Source organism: Limanda limanda, chromosome 8 (assembly GCF_963576545.1).
Source record: "Limanda limanda chromosome 8, fLimLim1.1, whole genome shotgun sequence".
Taxonomy (NCBI): domain Eukaryota; kingdom Metazoa; phylum Chordata; class Actinopteri; order Pleuronectiformes; family Pleuronectidae; genus Limanda; species Limanda limanda.
In genome coordinates, this window is record NC_083643.1 from 7,596,523 (window position 1) to 7,618,223 (window position 21,701).

General features: G+C 43.6%; 1 protein-coding gene across 1 annotated transcript in view; it reads right to left on the reverse strand.

Moving 5' to 3' along the window:
* Positions 1–21,227, reverse strand: part of mical3a (microtubule associated monooxygenase, calponin and LIM domain containing 3a) — a 63,746-nt gene extending 42,519 nt beyond the window's left edge. The window contains exons 1-8 of the mRNA XM_061075863.1: positions 21,166–21,227; positions 5,434–5,842; positions 5,050–5,257; positions 4,094–4,210; positions 3,844–3,945; positions 3,107–3,262; positions 2,422–2,522; positions 64–321 (exon numbers count right to left, since the gene is read on the reverse strand). Of these exons, the coding sequence (XP_060931846.1) occupies positions 64–321; positions 2,422–2,522; positions 3,107–3,262; positions 3,844–3,945; positions 4,094–4,210; positions 5,050–5,257; positions 5,434–5,712 (1,221 nt within the window). The 5' untranslated portion in view covers positions 5,713–5,842; positions 21,166–21,227. The remainder of the gene's footprint in view (positions 1–63; positions 322–2,421; positions 2,523–3,106; positions 3,263–3,843; positions 3,946–4,093; positions 4,211–5,049; positions 5,258–5,433; positions 5,843–21,165) is intronic.
* Between the last annotated feature and the right edge of the window lie 474 nt (positions 21,228–21,701).

The window sequence follows — 21,701 nt, forward strand, 5'->3', positions numbered from 1 at the left end:
ATCAAACAACTTGAACTTGAGGATTATAAAATAGTAAAACATGGTCTAAGTTGTATGTGTCACCTCCAACAGGCTGTCTCCCACCAGCGCCACCAGCAGCTCGTGGCCATTGCGCTGGCGCACCATGGCGGCGTTCTCAGAGGCGTACATGCAGGTGAAGTCGAACATGGCAACATCCGGCTGGCCGTAGTGGTTGATGGCAAAGTCCAGTGTGGGCAGCTGGTGGTTGGTGGAGAAATCGGCAGCTTCACGGGCGTAAGACAGCAGCGCTGCCTGGTCCACGTTCGCTCTGGACAGCAGCATCTCCGTGTCTGCATAGTCCTACAGGAGAAACGAGACAAAGAGAGGAGATTAGAAACGAGGTAATTAAGATAAGAGATGTGCAGAGAAATCACTCAAATCAGCAATTCTAGAAATGCCTCCCTCCGCATATGAAAGAATTGTGTTTGCAGCTGTGTCAGAAAAAGGATGACGAACTGCTGATGTGGGGCAAAAGTTTGTTCGCGGACTGACAAAATAATATCAACGTAAATTTCACTTGACTAATCCCAGTGCAGACTGAAAGACTAAAAATACAACTGATCTAAAATGAGATTTATAATATTCTGAAACCTATGACTGGGTAAAGTCATCGCAATATTCAAGGAAAACACAGCAGAAGTGTGATGTGGCAGAGGTTAGTCAGCCTTCGAGGTGCAGATGTTACTATTTCTGTCCTAAATTCTTGTGGCACAAGAGAATCTGTAAAAATAGCGCTGATGCACAAATGTACACAAACCACAAGGAAAGCTGTGGAGGAGAAAATGTGTTGAAACTAGACTGGGACACAGTAGAGCGCATTCCTCCACCAAGGCCCATCATTCCCCTCGAATCCAATAAAGCTCAAGCAAATTTCACACACTAACAGATATCACTCCCAAATACATGCCTGGTTTTATTGTTAAAGATTCAATAGGTTATAACTTTAAAGTGACTCTGTAGGACTCTGTAACTTGACTGTGCTACAACGAGACTGAGAATCTGGAATGAACTGCGCTGTTCACATCTCTCTCCCACATGTAGCATCAAATCACTGCATGCTTTCATTGTGACATGTTTTCATAGAGGGTGGTGAGAGACACATTCTTCCATCTTCAAGCTCCCTGGTTGAGGCTGCCAGGCCGGGCCAGGCCAGACCGGGCCAGGCTGGTGGTGCTGGTGGCTGACAGGAAGGGCAGGGCAGTGGAAGATATGAATGGAGGTTGTTTTCGTAGATTTGACTGGACCCATGTCGACCGCTCTTAGTCCAACCTTTTCCCTATCCACTTCCAAGCAGCAGCACTGACTCATCTTCCCTGCTATAAAAGGATCTGTCTTTGACTTCCTATCGAAGCCCAGTTGCAGTCGATTGTGCCTTTTCATTAACATGCGCCTGCTGCTTTCAAATCCCCTCTGGCTCCAGAGTTCAGCGTACAGCAAAAGCTCATTAATGTCATCAGCTCAACATGAAAACAAACACAGACGTGCACACACATGCACAGGGACAGCAAGATATGTTGAACAAGTGGGTTTATGTAAGAGAGACAAACGAAGCTGAAGAGAATTGACGACTGTGACACAGGTTTACAAAAATGCTTGCTTTTCAAACATTAGAGAAAATTAATGCTTTTTCAGTTTTACTGTCCTACAGTATATTATATTATGGATGTAAAAGTTCTGCAGTTAAAGTCTGTGGTAAAAAGGAGCTTGTCTTCCCCATAGAAAACACTGCTCCTGTTCTCCTGAAACACCTGAAACTCCTCCTCAGTAACAGCCCGATACTTCTGCATCATTTTGATGCACATCTAGCTGTTAGCTTAGCACACCGCCTAACAAAGCCAGCTAAAGCAAAAGTGGAGCCTGACATTTCTTACATTCGCCAGAAGTTGTTGAACCATCACAACAAAGTGGACCTGCTGGCCAATCAGAGCAGACTGGGTTTTATTGGTAGGGGGGAGGTGGGGTCCTTAAAGAGACAGGAGCTACAACCAAGTGTTTCAGACAGAGGCTGAAAAGAGGAGCTGCAGCAATGATCAGTGTGAGGAAAGTGACGTGTTTTATGAACATTAGAGGATGTAAATCTTTTAAAGTAATCCCCCAAATTCAAATAATGAACCTGACTATGAGCATAATATGTCTGTGATGTCTATGATGACAGAAATTAGGTCTTTTCCGTTTCCTGTGGAATGTGGCCGAGGACAGGACACTACGAGTCTGCTTGTGTTACCAGTGTCTTCCTGGATACTTGGCTTGGTTAGACCATTAACCACACCGCGCAAACCCACAAAGAGGAACAAAAAGAACAAAATAAAAGAGAGATAGAGTCAGACTTGTTGATTATCAGCCTGTACGTGTGACTCTCAAACACAAACACACACAAAGTTCTGGGCTTTGATCACTCACATGCAGAATGACTCCTTTCTCCAGCAGGCTCTGCTTTTTGGCAGTCATCACAAAGTAGTGCGTGTCATCCTTGTAGTAGACAATGTTTTCCAGGTCAACACCTAAAAGAGACGGATAGAGACACGTATTGTTAAATACCAAGAACAATCCCGCTCCTTATTGCCAAAGCTGACTGTCATGTCGCATTTGGGGAACAAGAGTGGCAATTACGCGACTCAGAGCACATAACCAAAGCCCCGAGGGACATCGTCACGTCAGCAATAAACCGAACAAGCTTGGCATCAAATCTGATGTTGAGCATTTTAATTGGGTGTGCTGACAAATTCAGAACTGTGTTAAAAAAGACTCATCATTTGTCCTGTATAACTTTTTATTTGGTATCCATCACATCTTAAATCTAGCTTGAGTTCTTACATTTACTAATATCAACAAATAATATATGTGTATAAATAATGTTATCTAGGGTTGGATATCTTTTGAATTATAATGATTCATGTTCTTGGGACCAGTGATCAGAACCAAAATACAATTATTCTTTTTCTCTAGCACCTTGAAATTTTGCTCTAATTAGAAACAGAGATTTGGTTCCTAACCCTGATCTTAAGGCCTTGTATGAAAAATTCTCAATAAGTAGAAACATGAAGTCTATTAAACGAGGCCGGGACATCTTGAAGCTGTTGCAGACCTGTTGCTTCTCTGAGGTCTTGAAAGAACTTCTGGTTGAAGATGAAGGCCACGCCGCTGATCTCCTCGACACTTGCCTCAGCCGTTGTGTTCCTGTTGATGAAGTTAGCCGTGATGGCGATTGCAAGTTTGCCCCGGAATTCCTTACGCCGAAACCCTGGGGAATACAAGGAGGAAAGTGAAGGGTCAGGGGTCAGGGTGGAAAGTGGTGAAAATGGTAAAATCTAAAAGGTGAGAGAAAGAGAGAGTAAATACTATTTGCTTTTACAAGTCAAACAATGCAAATTATTCATAAAGGCAGCCAGACGTTTTCAAGATTTCTGTTTATCAGGCTGTGTGAGTGAAGTTCATGGTTATTTCCCAGAGGCAGCCTGTTGCTATCCGTCTTTAATACAGCAGTCTCTGTACAGAGAGGGGTCATGGTTCTCCACAGGGATTCCCTCTGTGCCTGTGTGGCGAAGAGCATGAGGCCCAAGCACTCAGAGGAAACAGACAGCCAATTCAACAAGTTCTATTCTGCTCTGCTGGGAGAGCAAACACAGGCAGACACAAACAAACACACACAGATGTGCTCAAGCACCCATTCATATCTGAGCAGCGAAGTGAGGTCAGGCACCCGAGCACAGCTGTACACAAGTGAGATCATAATCGTCACGACTGACCTCCATGTGCACATACAGAAACAAACTAATAGTGTTGTTTGGGGGCATTTCTCCCGGCCTGAACATGCAGACTTGCCTGGTAACGTGTTTCTCCTGCCGTCTGCTCCAATGATGACATCAAACTCCAGCTCGCTGACAGGGTGTGTCTTAGGGTGGACCTCAGCCCTCCAGCCTATCCCTGACAAAACACAGCGTGTGTAATCAGACAGAAATGCATGAACAGAGCCAGACTTAAAGCTTCTGTCAGATCGTTCTCTCACAAAAACACATGCTTCTTTTCCATTCATGTTTCTCTGGCTGCTCTGGCAGCAGCTTGACTCACTTACTTTCAGTCTCTTGATCTTCGGGGGGTTCAATTAGGCCCCTGAACTCTACGTTGACATGGATCTCGATGCCCAGCAGGAGAGCCACTTTGAGCAGCATTAGCTGAAGTTGACGAATACCTGCAGCACAAAGACGGAGAAAAAGTGAGAGGAGCGCTACATCTCCTGAAAAAACATCTTCCAGAAGATAGATAGATAGATAGATAGATAGATAGATAGATAGATAGATAGATAGATAGATAGATAGATAGATAGATAGATAGATAGATAGATAGATAGATAGATAGATAGATAGATAGATAGATAGATAGATAGATAGATAGATAGATAGATAGATAGATAGATAGATAGATAGATAGATAGATAGATAGATAGATAGATAGATAGATAGATAGATAGATAGATAGATAGATAGATAGATAGATAGATAGATAGAGTACTTTATTCATCCCCGAAGGGAAATTAAGTTGTCATAGCAACCGTTATATTTGAATACAATAAAATACAATACAATACAATAAAATAAAAAATATTGAGGTAGAAAGAATAAAAAAACAGAAACACAAGACAAATAGGTAGATAAGGTGCAGTGGCAAGATGATGGTAATAATAGTACTGACGATATGATGGTAATGTTATTGTTAGACAGTATATAAAAATAGTACAGTATATATAGTATATAATATATCATAATATATATTTATATATGATAGTAATTATACCAATATAATAGCAGTATATAGTAATAATGGCAGCAACAGTATATATAATAATAATAATAGTAGTAATAATATAATAATAATAATTATAACATGTACACATGTATAAATATGTGTATATAGACTTATATATACAAAGAATATACAGAGAGTATGATATATAATGCAGAAGAAGCATGCAGAAAACACAAAAAACAACAAGCGGCAAAGAAAAGTGTGAAGACTGCAACTTGAACTCACTGATATGATCGATAGCACCAGCGCAGAACTTCCCATGGAACTTCTTGGCCCCGAGGCCCCTGAGGTCCTGGATGCTGAAGGGCCAGAGGTGCAGCACATTGTTCCTGGAGAAGGCGTCTCTCTTCTCCAGCAGCACCACTTTGGCGCCCAGGAAAGCCAACTCGATGGCTGTACGGAGGCCGCATGGCCCCGCACCAATGATTACACACTGGAGACGCACAGAGGGACACAGATGTTATGATTGAGCTTTGTTTTGAGTTTAAAATGAAATTTCAAAAACATTTGCCTTTAATTTGCAGCTGTTTTAAGTTTAGGTTTACAAGCTCTCACTTAACTGAAGTTTACAACAAACAAATCATAGCAGTACTGCAGATGCAAGCCTACCTTGGAGTTGGCACAGGCACGACCCTTCTTATACTCCTTTTGGCTGGCCCTCTTGTCTAACTTGACCCAGAGTGCCTTGGCCTTCCAGTAGTTGAGTTTGGACTTGAGCTTGTGATAGAAGATCTTGGAGTCAGTGGGCCTGACATCCAGGTGCTCACAGAGGTCATGGAAGGCCTTGAGGGTGCCCTTGAACGTGCTCCCCTGGGTGAACTTGTCGAACAGGACGTGGGAGGGGTTCACCCCATCTCCTCCTGTTGCACCACCGCCTCCATCCCCCATGGTCCAGGCTTACGGTGTCGGGCTGTGAGGGCCCTTCAGCCCCGGGGCGGGGGTCTCTGGGTCCAGCCCCAGCCCTGGAACACACGCTCTCTGGTGGAGGGCTTTCACTCAGGCCTCTGGCATCTTCATTCTGTTAGCAGGATGGAAAAGAGAAAACTGAGTGAATCATAGAAGATAATTCAACATTTAGCTACTAAACTACTGCATAATACCAGTTTTCTAAGCCTGAATTATATCAACACTGCCCAACCCAACATAAGCTTCAATTTAAGACTAAACGAATTTCATCCCAGATATAAGGATCCGATTGCCTCATTTTACCTCTTTTGGCACCATCCTAATGAGACCATATGCACAATGGCTGGTCAGACATGCAATCAAAGCAGCAATTGAGGATAATGACCAGGTCATTTAAGGTCTGGCTGTCATTTTTCAGCAGTGACACGACCTCTAACAACCTCGTTCTGCCTGTAATGAGGCTGCTGGACACAGGAAAGGTAGAGAATCCTCACAAAGCCAAACAGGAAACACACAAGTCTCTAGTGTGTACATATATCTGTGTGGCACAGAACAACTCCAGACACTGCAAAATTGCCAAAACACTGAGATAGTAACAGCAATTTTCTCAACTGTAAATGGCCCCTTGTTTGCAAGAGCTTCCTGTGGGAGTAGCTGACTTTAGCTGCTTTACCTGCTCCGAGTTGCAGTTTTGAGTGTTCTGTTTTTTTTAGCCCTCAGGGGGACGAGACCATTCTTGTTATTTGGCATCTGCAGCTCAGCCGTCATGACTGGAATGTCGTGATGAGCTCTGACTGTATTCAGGAGCACAGACACGCTTTAAAAGATTAGCTCTACTCGACATCTGTGCAGGTATAAAGGAGAGGGTGACGAGAAACGTGTCAAAGCGCAAAATGTGTGTGATCAGTTCTGTTTTGCGAATATACAACATTTTCAGCCGAGCTCTGGCTCAGTTTCACATTTTCCCCAGGGGCAGCTAGGCAGAAACTCGCCTTCTTTGTTCCAAATTCACAGCAGCTCAGCAAATATTAACTCTCTCTACCATTCAACATGTAGAAAGAGAAGACAAACCATAAGCAGAAGTACAAAACCACACTTATTTCCAACTCTCCATTTTCATTCTGAGACTCCGCTGTAGCACTTACTTTCATGTTTCACAGGCTAACTTTTAATCATACTGCCTATGACGCAGCCCTTAAGTCAAACCTCTGAATAAAACAGGGAACATTGGCTCAATCCTCCTTAATAGAAGTCTTCAGAGCAGCCACACACCAGGAGCTTATGAACACCACCTCTTGCTCTGCATCAGTGTGGAGGTTTGGCAAGATAACTGTAAAAATGGAAACTACAACTTACTAAAACTAACCTAAAACAGTTGAAATTGAGTGGAAACTATCAGGTGTCTGGGACACAATGTACAATACAAATAAATTACTTGTAAAAATGTTATTCTGCAGTCTCGAAACAACTATAATTACACTGACAGAACTTTAAACACATGAAGGTCGAGTTGTTCTTGGAGATGATGAACCAGAGGAGTGTGACATCTGAGCATTAGTGTCACAGGGATTACCATTATTGAATCATATGAAACTTTGGCCAACATTAAAAATGATAAATACGTCATAGTAGGCCCCCTGCAAATTAATAGTTAATCATAAGATATCAGATTTATGTTATTGATTAAAAAGAAATCTTTAATATTAAACAGGCTACAGATGTTTGGGACTTTTTTGTAAGAAAATGATTCACCACGTTACACTGTCGGCCCTTCTTCTCTCATGTAAAAACCTTGAGCTTTGTACTGTAGCCTCCAGGAAGCTGCAGTGTTTAGTTGATGGAAACCAATGTAGTCCCCGTCCCAGTGGAAACACATCATGAAAGAGAGGCAGGTACAGAGTTCAGCCGGCCTTTTTTTCACACCCTGCCAACTCCTCGCTGCAGTGAAAACAGCAGGCTCTGGGTTTGGCTCGGCCTCAGTCAGTCTGAGGGCTGCAGTGCCAGCACAGACGGAAAGAGCTCGGTTCCAACACAGGCGTTTAGATAACCGGCTACTTCACTTCCTCTGTGAACGTACACGGGATAGACTTCAACCTTGAAAACGTAAACGCACAAGCTGTGAGGTTTATCTGCACCTGCAGCACTTCTGTAAAGTCTGTGGTTGTGAATGGGTGCCAAGCCAACGATGCTCAATAAATCATTTGTGGTTGTATATTGTTGTGGTAGCATATATGCAAAGATGGTGCACACCGCACAACATCAACATTGACAAACAAATAAGGGATGATCTCATTGATTGAGTGTCAGGAAGAATCAGGCAGTATTCATTGGAAATGACTCGATTGATCCTTCTTAACTCAGCTGTCCATAATCATGGTAAAGTGATACATTGATGTCTGTCATAAAGATTCTAAGCAGCCAAAGCCTGTTCGTCTCCACAGGCACTGGAGATTCTGGGCTCGAGTGCTGTGCAGTCACGTTTGTTTGCAGTTACACTTTCCACATGGCTAGTCAAGCTATTTTGTTTACCAAGCTAGGCAAAGAAACATGTGGGTGATAAAGCATGAAGCAGGAACTAGAGAATATTTGGCATTTTTCTGCTATCAGGAACCACTCAGCATCAGTTGATAAAAAGCCAAGGGCATTTTCAAACAACACAAGTCCAAACGTCCTCCACCTGAATTCTTGCACTCGACTTGTTGACCTTGCTCTGCAAGTCAGTGACAGAAGATAAAGTGACGAGATCAGAGTTCATCTACATTTAGACAATTTGTTTGAGGCAGAGAAGAAAAAAAAGCAGGTCATCACAAAACCTTGTCACCCCTTATTTAACTAGAACAAACATGTTGTTGCCTCAGAACAGAACAGGAACTTGGGAGGATGGTCTCAGGGAGTTAATAATTCGAGTAATAGGGAAATCAAATCTTATACTATACTATACATGTCATTTTGCTGATGCTTTCTGTCCAAAGCGACTTACAATTAGTACACTCAACATTTATGAGGGGCAATTTAGGGGTTCAATATCTTGCCAAGGACACTTTGGCATGTAGAAATCTTTCTAGCAAGGACCAAGTCCTAATCCACAGGTCATTGGGATTTTAAAGCCATGCAGGTTATGGGGATACATCAAGGACCAAGCAAACGAGGACATACTAACCACCTTCATGAAACACTTCTGAGAAAGTTACGAGGAAACATCTAAACCACTTGGACTTCTTTGGAAGGAAATAGGGGCTGAAACTGCTGACTGACATGCTGTGTCACAGTATGCGCTTGTGTGAGCTGTCAAAGGATGGCTCAGCTCGGGCAGGCTACTGGGACACACTACCCCCCCATCCCGCTTAATGACAACAATAAACTCGGCCTATAATTTGAATAATAGTTGCCTCCTGCAGAGACCCATATGCTCGCTCGACGGAAGCGGCTGCAGCATGTGTTTCTGTGAGGGTCGAGGGTGGTGACCAGGGAACACAAAAGACGGAGTTATTTTGATGAAATCGCACAAACAGAATCCTGTTTTGTTCCACAACACCAAAATCCCAACCACACTGTTTTAAGTGGATAATGAAAAGAAGAAAAAAAAAATCACAACAGCTTTGGCTTAGGCAGGCGCACAAAATCTCCTGACATCTGGATAAACGGCAGGATCTCACACATTCACAGAATACACACAAGAATTACGCACACGCATGCAAGCCTTTACGCATGCAGCCCCCCCCCCCCCAGTATGCGCACACACACACACACACACGCAGCATGCCTTTGCTTTTCGCTGGTTGTATTACATCATCCTCTAATCTAAAAATAGAGCCAGGGATTAGGCCACTAGGCTACACATGTGACAGCACTACTCTGACATTGTAAACACTGGAACAGCCAACGGTAAAAAACAATTTTGGACTATAAATAACAACTGATTGCAAAGCTTTAAGGCGGGATAAATAAATATACTGTAGTTTAATATGAATCAGGACTTGTAGTGATGTTTTGTATATTTTGCTTTGTAGCTTTTTTCATTGTTTTGATCAAAGTGGAGAAACTTTCTTGGACAGAACGTTATTACTTTTCTTTGTTGCCTGCATCTGATTCTATTTACATTGTTACCGTACAGTAACTGAATAGAGCTCAACCAAAATCCAAATAATCAGGATCCACACCAAATTTCTCTCTCAAAATCAAACCTAATAATCAAGAACTGTAATTGAGGCTTGATATTTTACAGTTTAACCATTATTATAAATTACTATAAAATGAAAAGACAAAACTAATTCAACTTCAATCAGAGAATCAACATTTCATATTCCAAAATGTAAACATCAATGCAAGTCTTAGTTTTCTGTTATACACAGATATGTCTAAAACATACAGTTGGGCTTGAACGTATATATAATGTTAGAAATCATGCTGAGAGAATACCAAGACAAATCAGAAGAGGGTGGCGCCCAAATGCAGACAAGCAGAAGCTATGAGGTGAACGGCAACAAATGGAATAACTGGGATTGCTGAGTTGTAGCCAGCAATGTGTGTCTGGGTGGGTCGGTATGTGTGTGCTTGTAGGTGTGTCAGTATTTCTTTAAATAGCTTTTTCTCCTCTGTGGATGTCTAGCTGAGGCATGACCGATGCTCAGAAGACGGAGGTTGGAGATGAAAGTAATATCCCGACTCGTCTCCTCCTCTCATCCATCAGCGAACATGGCAGACAGGTGGAGGGAGCACAGGATGCAATGTGATCCCTCTCCCTGAGCGGTGGACATCTTCACAATAATAGATGTGCAAACAGAACATTTCAGTCAATCAGACTTGTAGCTCAGCAAAACCAATATACCAGTTCTGCTCCTCTCTGTTTACTTTACGATGACTCGATGGTTTAGGATCAACTCAGCAGCCTACGTGTAACTATGATCATCACCACAATAATTGCAGCTGTATAACAGTGTGACGTTATTGCTAACTACAGAGCAACACAGCAGCAGACAAGGTCTATTCCTGGGCTGCCTGTAGGCTGTAGTTAACTCTGACTGCTCCATTGTTTCTTGATCTTTATGACAACATAGAGCTACCAATAAAAAATAAATCATCACCACCACCAACAATATCATCATTTAAATGAAAACACAGGTCAATTCTAACCTAATTGTAAAGGAACAGCTCCACCGTGGAGTTTGTTTTCACCTGGTTCTGCTTGTCAACAAGAGTACACAAAAAGTCCCAAACTGATATGCAACAAAGTAGGTGGAGGGTGGAACTTGTTAAATTTTAAGATTTCATAAACTATCTGTGAAGGTGCAGCCCCATAATGTGATGATGAGACACAGACCGACCCATGTAAGAAAGGACAGAACCTTTGACCAACAACACATCCTGTCACACTCACCACATGGAAGTGTGTAAGTACAGCAGCCGTATGATGATTATAAAGGGTGTGGTGTTGTGATTCTAGAGAACACAATCTATAAACACCAGCGCACAGAGAAGGTTTGTCTTAACATGGAAGTATAATAACAACAGTATCAATGGATCGTCACTCCAAACCCTATCACAGTGAGTCAGCATTAAGATAACACACGTGACGATAAACTCAACAGACTGGATGGCTGCGTTACGCTCAGTTATCGTAAAGATATCCTCATGATGATACGACCTCAGACAAACTCCCTTCTTGAGCTGGGTTCCTGTGCACAGGAGTGGAGACACGTGTGTGTCTATTCACATCAGCTGAAAAAGCCTTACAGCTCACTGAGTACACCAACATCTATTCACTGAAAGTCAACGTGCTCCTGGCAGAGGCCGTCTCCGAACCATCTGGCATTTGAATCACTCCTGCTCCTGACAGTCGGTCTCAGTCGGACTGCGTCGTGCGGCTGAGCACTTCATTTCAGCTCCCATGCACGACTGATAGAGATTTCCACCGACTCCAGCTGCAGATCAGCCTCTAAGCCAATAAACACTGAAATTTCATGTTGTCCTCTCCTAAACATTAAACAGACTGACACATGAATAGTCAGCACACTGGGAAAACATCATGCTCTTAAGTCAAAGTCAAATCCATCACTTATGTGGTCGCCTATAATAAACAGTAGGAATGGGTCAGGATTTTTCTATCTTTGAACAGAGGTTTAATAATACATTTGATTTCAATCGAATCATTTATGCAACAGTCGCCTTGCTTTGTTTTTACTGGCACCTGACAGTAAGTTAACGTTATAGTGGCTTCATTACCACTGGCATCGATCCATTTAAAAGTCTGTCATCAAAATCCGTCAACTAACAAATTAAATAACAAAAACAGAACAATGCGTTACCACAACACGGAAAAGAATTGTGTGGAACTAGCAGATCAGAAGCATGTAAAAGTTTTAGTCGTCTCTCTGAATGAAAATAACCCAAATTAAAATGATGAACCTGAACATGAGCATAATAAGTCTCCTTTTTTATCTCAACCAACACTTGACCTTTTCAAATGAGATTATCTAAAAGGCTAAAGTGATTGAAGATCAGAGGTCTGACTTCCTGTCTGCTCAGCTGTGCTGCCAAGGCAACCTGCAATTCTGCCCCCCTCCCCCCCGAAAGAAGTCACTAATTGAATTAAAGCCCCGTTAAATTTCTGAATCTCCTGGTCATAGACTCATTCGTACCATGACAAGGGAATTTGAATAAATTGATTTCAAAGTGCAAAGCCAATGAACAATTCCGAATCTCTCTCTGAGGCTGCTTGCTCAGGGGAATGTTTGCTGATGACAAAGGGTCGTTTTTATGAAATGAATGTTAGTAATGGCTCTGGGGGGGTGGGAGCTCATGCCCAGACTGCTTGTTTGTGGGCGCTAAAACATGGTGGATCAGAGCTGCCTGCCAGCGCTCTCTGCAAATATTTGATTTAGGAAATCTCTCAAATCCTAACTTGAATGCTACTTCTCCCACCTTCATGCCTTTCATAACCAGAGGAGAGCAGACACCGCAGCTATGCAGCCATAAACACAGGGAACCACAAGAGCAGGAAAATCACACAAAGCGCAGCTATTCGCTAATTTATGCCACAATTAGCCCTGCTCATAAAAATCTTCCTGGGTTTGCACATTTGTTTATCTGTCTCGGTCATTTCCATACTTCACGCCAGAGTGTGCAGCGAGATGGAGGCTTGTATTTGGTTACTCATATACTCAGATCCATCCGTCCCAGGGAACTAGGAAGTGTAATCCGAGACCAGCAGGCAAACACAGTCAACACAGACAAGTCTCCAAGGCTTAGTCATGACCGGTGTGGAATGGAGGCAGGCGGGAGGGAAGGAGAAAATGCCCAAGAGCGGGTGCACGACCCGTTCAACTTAAATTTCCATCCGACAGAGGAGAAATCAAATGAGAACAGATATATAAATAATCAAATCAAAAAAGGAATTGGGCCTAAAGTGCGTACAAAAATAACTAACACGCCAATCACAAAGGTTGCGCACTTTCCTGACAAAGCAAACGTCTATAATTGTTTCCTTTGTTTCTCCGTGTGTTCAGACACGAGGGATGATGGACGATGATGGACAGGAACATAAACAGCCGGCCCAGAACACGAAAAGCTAACCTATGAAGCCCTCACACACTTTTAAGAGCTAACCCCAGCGCATGTTTCCTTTTCTCGCAGACCATGGGAAACTGCAGCGTTACGCAGTTCACTCACCGTTTCAGCTCGGCTCTCTTCCCCCGTATCGATTACAAAGCTAACGTTTAAAAATCAAAGAGGCTCAGAGAAAACAGCCAGAATTCCAAGGTGAGTGTAACAGCCAGGAGAGCTGGAACTTTTCAAGAATGAGAAACAAACTGATATTCCCACAACAGACACTGTGGGAATTCTTGCCAAGGTTTACTGAACTGAGAGGATGAAGCTGTGGTCATGACATTACGAATAGTTGTTTTAAAAGTAGAGAATTATCCTCCTGATATTCGGTTTTGACAGGCTTGCTGATATTCTGATTCTAATTCAAACAACCGATGTAAAGAAAAGTAAAGAAAAATCGATGTTTCACCGATTTCAATGCACTACAAAAAGGGTGGGGGTGTTTGGAGAGCACATACCTCCTGCAATCCTACAACGTGTCCTATCCATGTTAAAGAAAGTTGAAATATGTACCTGGATCCACTACAAAATGATATGTGTTCTTCGTTGAGTCCTGCTCCAGCTCTCCACAAAATTTTATGGAAATCAATTCAACAGTTTGAGTATTCTGGCTGACAGTAAAACAAACAAACAAACAAACAAACAACAACAAACAGTAACTCTGCCCCAGGCGTAGAGCCACCCAATGGTCATGGACCTACATTGTTCAACATTTTCAGATTCATTCCTTCCACATTTTCCGACATCAGTGGCTCATTTGAAATAATTGCATGATCAGTATCATCTGACAGCACCATGGAATCCAGAGGCTGCTCTTCAAAGCCTCGATGGGACACACAGCCAGCACAGGGCATAATCCACATCCACGCTTGTTTTCTCTAATCTCCATGCGTGGGCGCAGCAGTTCAGATGGTAAACAAGTTACGGGATGTTTGGGGATATTGAGGTTAGGAGGATATCAGCGGAATGAGCTCCCAGTAGTTCTCTCTCTCTGCGGCAAGACCGACGGGCAAGCACCTCTGTTGAGACCTGCGGATGCTTTGACCTTTCTCCAGGGCTCAAACATCCTCAAATTGGGATTTATGACAGGCGGTCAGATCGCAGTGAAGCAGCTGCAGCAAACTCACAACCCCCGAGGACCCAGACGAACTACAGAGGTAGCTTATATTTACACTGAGCACACTACCAGCGTGAAGTCCAGGATACCTAATAGGCTGACTGTAAACTGAGGCCTGAGGAGAGCAGGTATACAAATATCAGCTGGGCCAAGACCTAGCCTCCTCGGTATGAGGTTTGGCCGGTCAGTGCATACTACTGAAGCTCATTATCCAGTGTTGGCTTTCACTCAGTCAGAAACATAATCTCCTGTTTGCACTGTTGTGTTACTGCTTCAGTTCACAGACTCTTCAATTCACTTTTCAAGGTCACATTTCTGTTAGATGTCAAACCTCTTTTTCATTTGCGATAAAATGCGAAAAATCCCAAGAACCTTTCTTTCCCCATCCTCAGATCAAACCCCTTCAGAAGTCAGATATGCAAATCAAGCAGACATTGACTGGATCACATGCAAGAGAGGAATTCTTCCCAGCCTGAGATTGCTCAATCATTTCATCCCCTCTGCACCATTCCACAAACAGTCCACCAAGGACCAGAGGAAGGTCGGCTTTCCTGCCTCAACTCTGCAGAGCTGCAGGCTCATCAAGTGTGAAGGTAACTGAACACCCACACAGAGCCATGAGTCCTACCAAATTACACTTCAATCCCTGTCACACGTTACAAGGCGCAGGCTGTAGTCAGATTGAGTGTTTGGAGGTTGCTGTGCAGATTATTATTAACACTAGATGAAAAGATGAAGTTTGTGGCTGTAAATCATGTTTCAGTAAATAAATAGAAATGGAGGGTGGTGCCATGGATTCACTTGAAAAGAGTGGAGAGTAAATAGACCATGAAGGAGTTTCAGTTAAATCCAGTGTGAGAAGTGACAAATCTTCACTCGATAATTGACTGAAAGAAATTTTGGGGGCACAAACACAAGCCCTTCAATTTACTTCCATACTAACATCAGTGACATGGCCTAGTGCCGGCAACTCGCATCTCCAGCAACGCCCTGATGGGGAAGAAGAAGCCCAGGAGAGACAAGGCCATTGTAGAATATTTCACTTTCTTCTGGGAAAGAACATTTGCTGTGCTTGTTTGTCCATAAGGCCTGCCAGAGAAAAATCTGTCTCTTGTCCAGATAGGCAGATAACAAGGCCCCGGGCTCGTCCACACACCACCTGAGAGTGAATGTGAAATATGATGTGGTCTCAAGAGGGATGAACGGTTTACCGGACTGAAAGGGGCTGGCGTGGAGGCAATGTGAGCAGCTATAGGCTGAGCAGCTGTTAGATGCTTCCCGAAGCCCGACGGCTGAATAGGACAAGCTGTTATGTACGTTTCAGAATATAAAGCGGTGTCAGAATCCGGCCTGACTGTTTACAGAAAGGCTATCGGGCTACATCCGCCTAGTGCTTGTTGACACCCATGGCTGCTACTTTGCTCTCTTGTGTCTGAGAGTACAAATACATGTTTTCATAGTTAAAATGAGTATAAGTTACAATGCAGAGAACAGCAAAAATGTGAACTCCACAGTCTGCACAAAGAATAGCTGACAAAAACAAGCTATGTGACCAAAGGTTGTATTTAAATGTAATTTGACAGAGGTCCCTTGTTTTGCAAAAATGAATGGTATTAAAAAAATATATTGTACTTACGTAACAAAAGTTAGATATTGGTTGAATTAGAACACTTTTCCATTCACTTACAAGGCAAAGTGTTCTCAGACACTTTGAGACTTGAAATGATTACAGCATAGTTAGGAACAAGGTTGGAAGTGGCTAAATTTAGGTAAGTGTTCATTGTGGTTTAAGTAATTGTAAGGACATAACAAACATAGTGCGTCTTGGTAGCTCATTGACTAGCACGCCTCTCATGTAGCTGCAACACCTCCAGTATATATTTATTTTCACTTGTTATACACCTCTTTCTCTTCCGTGTCTTTTCTCGGCAAATCATCTACTCCTTTGTCCGGATCAGCAACAAACTTTGATGGGTACCCTCTTGGTCCATGTCTCATCCTTCCACCAAGTTGGAAGAGGTAGCTTTTGCATGATCCTGCTGACCAACAAGCCAACCAACCAATAAACCAACCAACAAGTGAAAGGCCGAAAACCTAACCTTCTTGGTGGAGATAATTATAAACATTATCCACAGATTGGGGGTCACAGTCTGACATGAGCGACTGATAACAGCACAGCTCCAGTTAGCAGGAACATTATCCTCTAATAATCTAGATAAATGAGACATGACAGATATGGAATACAGGATTAAGTTAATGAGTCACCTGGCACTGACGCGTATCAACTGACTTTTCCATCAAGACTGTTGTAAAACGTACACTAAAGAAAAACGTCCTTCCCAGTCTTCTGTCTGGAATCAGTGTCATTCCTCGTATGCAAAGCAGTAAGTGAGATTGTGCAGCTCGGCTATAGTATCAAGGGGAAGCAGACTGGTAAAATGTAAACAGTCTCAGGAATGCACTCGTCATACTGACCTACTTCTGACCTCCAAGGTAGAAGAAACAGCCAAGAAGTAAGTCCTTAATCCGGAGCTGTGAGAAATCACCGAAGCACATGGAGTCTGGAGACATAAACCAATCGTATCAGTGTGCTTCTAAGTCACACACAACTTCCACCAGTTGCTTAAAGTCCCACAAATCTGATCTATATTATCATTACTTAATTGGAAGTGAGGAAAGAGAACAGAAGTATACATTCTTGGGACCTCAAAACCTTAGGAAAGGGAGGGAAATCATATCCTCACAGGGGTCTTGAGTTAACATGTCAGAGGTTTTAGATAACCCTAATGATATCTTAATGGCTTCTACCGGCCAGTGTGCTTTAACAAGGTCGGTCTGACTCAGCAGTACTCAGGGATACATTAATCATCATGACCTCATTCAGAAAAGGACATTGTTGAAAGGGAAACATGGAAATACACTGAATCTCTGACAGTGGCTACAAAACATAACCGCCCAACAGTTAACAACATGCCCGTTGCATTCTGTTACAAGCATTTCTCCTTTTAGGGACGCACTCGAGACTTGTCCCAATAAGCGTTGACCACCAGCGGTGTCCCACAAGATTCTGATGACTCGACATCACAACCACACCTCGGAGCAAAACTGTTCATGACACAGCAGGAGCTGCCTTTATAGGGCTTCCTTCCTTCGTTCCTCCTTCCTTCTCTCCTAGCTAGCTTTCCAAATTCATGGCACTTTGCAGGGTCATGGGGGGTGAGAGCCCAACAGGAACTCGCTCAGTCCCGCTGAGCGACAGTCTGTGAGAGGTCACAGTGACTCAGACTCGCCCTATCTTTGTGCACATCCACACTACCTTCCATGGAACTGCAACGGTTTATTGATGAAACGTGCCGAACCTCGGCTCAGCCTCATGCTGACGCTGACTCATCACGCAGGTCAGTTTCAGAGCATTTATGGCCGAGCGTGAGCTTTCAGTGCCTCTGTAACCTCATCTCCAAACACAAGGACTTGACTCTTCAATATACTGTAAATAAATTGAAGTATGTATGTTTGCTTTAAGCAGAAAATTCTGTATACTACCGTTTACTGCTAGTAGTATACGGTATACTTTTTAGATTAGGACTGTACAAGATTTACCACTGCCATAAATCTGTCCTTCTCTGATTTACAACATAGCCCAACCGATCTCTAGACACATTTCTGCCAACTAAGGGTATATTTTGGCCATATCATCAAACCCTGTAATGCTATATACTATACTGTGATCACTTCACTTTCAAAATAACATGTCATGGTGACGAGTAACAGGGATTTACAAAGTGTTGTCTCGTGTATGTATGCCATTAATACTGAGGGACATCCAGAGCAATGGTGTTCTTGAATAGAGATTTCGTAAGTATATTAAGTTGACAAAATGGTTTTAAGGTAGTTTTGCTAACCTTCAGAAAACTGCTAACCATAAACCAGACACTACACCTATGTAGAAATGATGCAGAGGAGGCCTCAGACTACAGGTGGAGCCAGCTCCTCTACAGAAAGGCCGACTGCAGCCTCCTTCAGTTGTTCAACGTGCTGAGTCAGCCGCCAAGCAAACATCCTCCTCCTCCTCCGCTCCACATCCTGATCTCTGGAAGAAAGCCGTTTGATAACACATGCGGCTCGACGGAGGCGCTACGTCCCAAATTAACGTCTGCCTGCCCAGCGACGCCCTGTGACCTCAGAGGAGATGTCCAAAGTCAAGCATGGCATTAAGGTGCTACAGTGTAAACAAAACAGGAGGTGGATAAAATGAGGCGAAAGGTCAGAGTGACACCAATCAATACAACCACTGCACCATCACTCAACTGGGACAAGATAAAAGTCTTTGTCCAGGGAGACGCCTGTCAGGTCAGGACCTCTCGGCTCCTTTTAGCCACAGACTGACTCTGGTTGCTGTGTGTTGATGTATGGCCCGATGTGGGACAGCCGCACAGGGTATTATGGTCCTGTTATTATTGTTGAGGTCAATGTACAGGCGGTCAAAACACCAGTGCAGACCCTCAGACTCTTCAAGCAGCAACATCATGGCAGATTGCTTACTTCCTTCGATTTTCCTCAAGGTTTTTTTTCAGCTGAGACTTCTAGCCAAGATAAAAAACCTTATCTCTCTATCGAAGACTTCGGGAGAGCTATTCATTCTCTTTTAACCTCTCAGTTAGATTATTGTAATTTCCTGTGTGCGGGTGTAGAACAGGCGTCTCCTCGTCGTCTGCAGCTTGTACACAATGCAGCAGCTTGCTTTCTAACTGGAAAATGAAGGCGTGATCACATTACATCAGTACTGGCCTCCTGTCGAATTCAGAATTGATTTTAAGAGTTATTGATTGTTTTTAGGATTTCAAATGGGCTGGCACCACTTCATTTTTTAACTCTTGCACCTTCATAATCTCAAATTTATGCTTCTGGATGTCCCAAGATTCCCCTAATCTCTGGAACTATTTAACTGAAACGCTCAGATCCTGGAAATTCATCACTAAAGACACACTTCTTCTCACTGGCTTATTGTTCAAAGTGAGACCTTGATTTCAAATGCAATCATGCAACGGTACACTTCTCTTTAACATTGTTTTGAATGTATTTCTTTAATTTTCATAATCCAAGCCTGTTCTACGGTGGCCGAGAGAGTTCAACTCATGCAAATAGAAACAACACTTGGAAATTAAGAAAAACAACTTCAGCAAATACAGAAAAGTTCTGCTAATAGCGAAAACGACACCGGAACAGGGAACTACAGCCTCACCTCTCAGTTCCAGAAATTAGCAGGAAAAGACTCCTAGTGGCAAATACAAAATGTCAAGGTCACACCACTGGCCTTGAACAGGAAACAATGCATCTACTACACAAGAAACACAAGCTGTAGGGACATTAATGGATTTCAAACCCAACTCTGGGACTAGGTCTGTTATTCTACACCATTATTCCCACAGATCTACCCTGAGCATGTGGTTTCCAGTCTGCAGCAGCCCTGTATGCACACATGTATATAACCCTAACCCATGCACACATGTATATAACCCTAACCCATTCACACATGTATATAACTCTAACCCATGCACACAGGTATATAACTCTAACCCATGTACACAGGTATATAACCCTAACCCATGCACACAGGTATATAACCCTAACCCATGTACACATGTATATAACCCTAACCCATTCACACATGTATATAACTCTAACCCATGCACACAGGTGTATAACTCTAACCCATGCACACAGGTATATAACCCAAACACACAGGTATACAACCCCAACCCATGCACACAGGTATATAACCCTAACCCATGCACACAGGTATAAAACCCTAACCCATGCACACATGTATATAACTCTAACCCATGCACACATGTATATAACTCTAACCCATGCACACAGGTATATAACCCTAACCCATGCACACAGGTATATAACCCTAACCCATGCACACAGGTATATAACCCTAACCCATGCACACAGGTATAAAACCCTAACCCATGCACACAGGTATAAAACCCTAACCCATGCACACAGGTATATAACCCTAACCCTAACCCATGCACACAGGTATATAACCCTAACCCATGCACACAGGTATATAACCCTAACACATGCACACAGGTATATAACACTAACCCATGCACAGAGGTATATAACCCCAACCCATACACACAGGTATATAACCCTAACACATGCACACAGGTATATAACACTAACCCATGCACACAGGTATATAACCCTAACCCATGCACACAGGTATATAACCCTAACCCATGCACACAGGTATATAATCCACAGGGATCGTCAACATGGCAGCAGGTACATGTTGTACCTGTGTTGTAAACAAACACACACGTCAGAAGGTTAACACGCACGCACGTCTGTAGTTATAAGGCGCCATCGACCATTCACTAAAAAACACAGTCACACAACAGGAGCGTTTCCAGTGTGATTGATCGAGGGTGGGGGGGGAGAATTCCCACCAATCCTTCCACATTCCCTCAGACTGGGAGCTACTGGGAGCTGCTGCTGCACGACCGCAGACACACACACACACACACACGCACGCTAACGCACACACACGCACGATCGACACGCACAGATCACCGATGCAACCCCGCACGACCCGCACAGTGGTCACATGTGATTCGTGACAGGTTGAATCGTTATTAGGCGCCTGAAGCTAGGCCGGCGGAGCCAAGGAGAAGGGTGGGGGGGGCACGTCTCCTCACCTCGGACTCCGGTGGTGGTGGTGGTGGTGGTGGCGGGGGTTCTATAATCCACTGGCTCGTCCCCGGGCCGGTTCCATGGCGGTGGTTCGTCCCGGTAACACTCCCGGTGCTCGCTCGACTTCTCTGGAGCCGCCGAGGAGGAGCAGGGGAGGGAGGAGGAGGAGGAGAAGGAGGAGGAGCAGGAGGAGGAGAAGCAACTTGAAACTGACACAGATGGACCGGTCCACCGCGGCGGAGGGAGTAGGGGGGGAGCCAGCGAGTGTGTGAATAACAACACCACGCCCGCACTTTGTTAACTAATAAACAAAATCATCCATCTTGTTCGAGTGTTATCACAACGGTGTGTTAGTTGTGTTACTCGGGTGCAGATGTTGTATTTAGGTACGTATCGACCTCCTTCTGGACGACCACCCCCCCGCGGCTGCTCGGAGTGAGCCGGCCTCTTTCAACTCACTTTAATCCGATTGGTCTTTCCCGCCGTGACGCAGCAGCGGTGGTGCCTTCACGTAGTGTCAGACACTTCCCAGCCACCTACA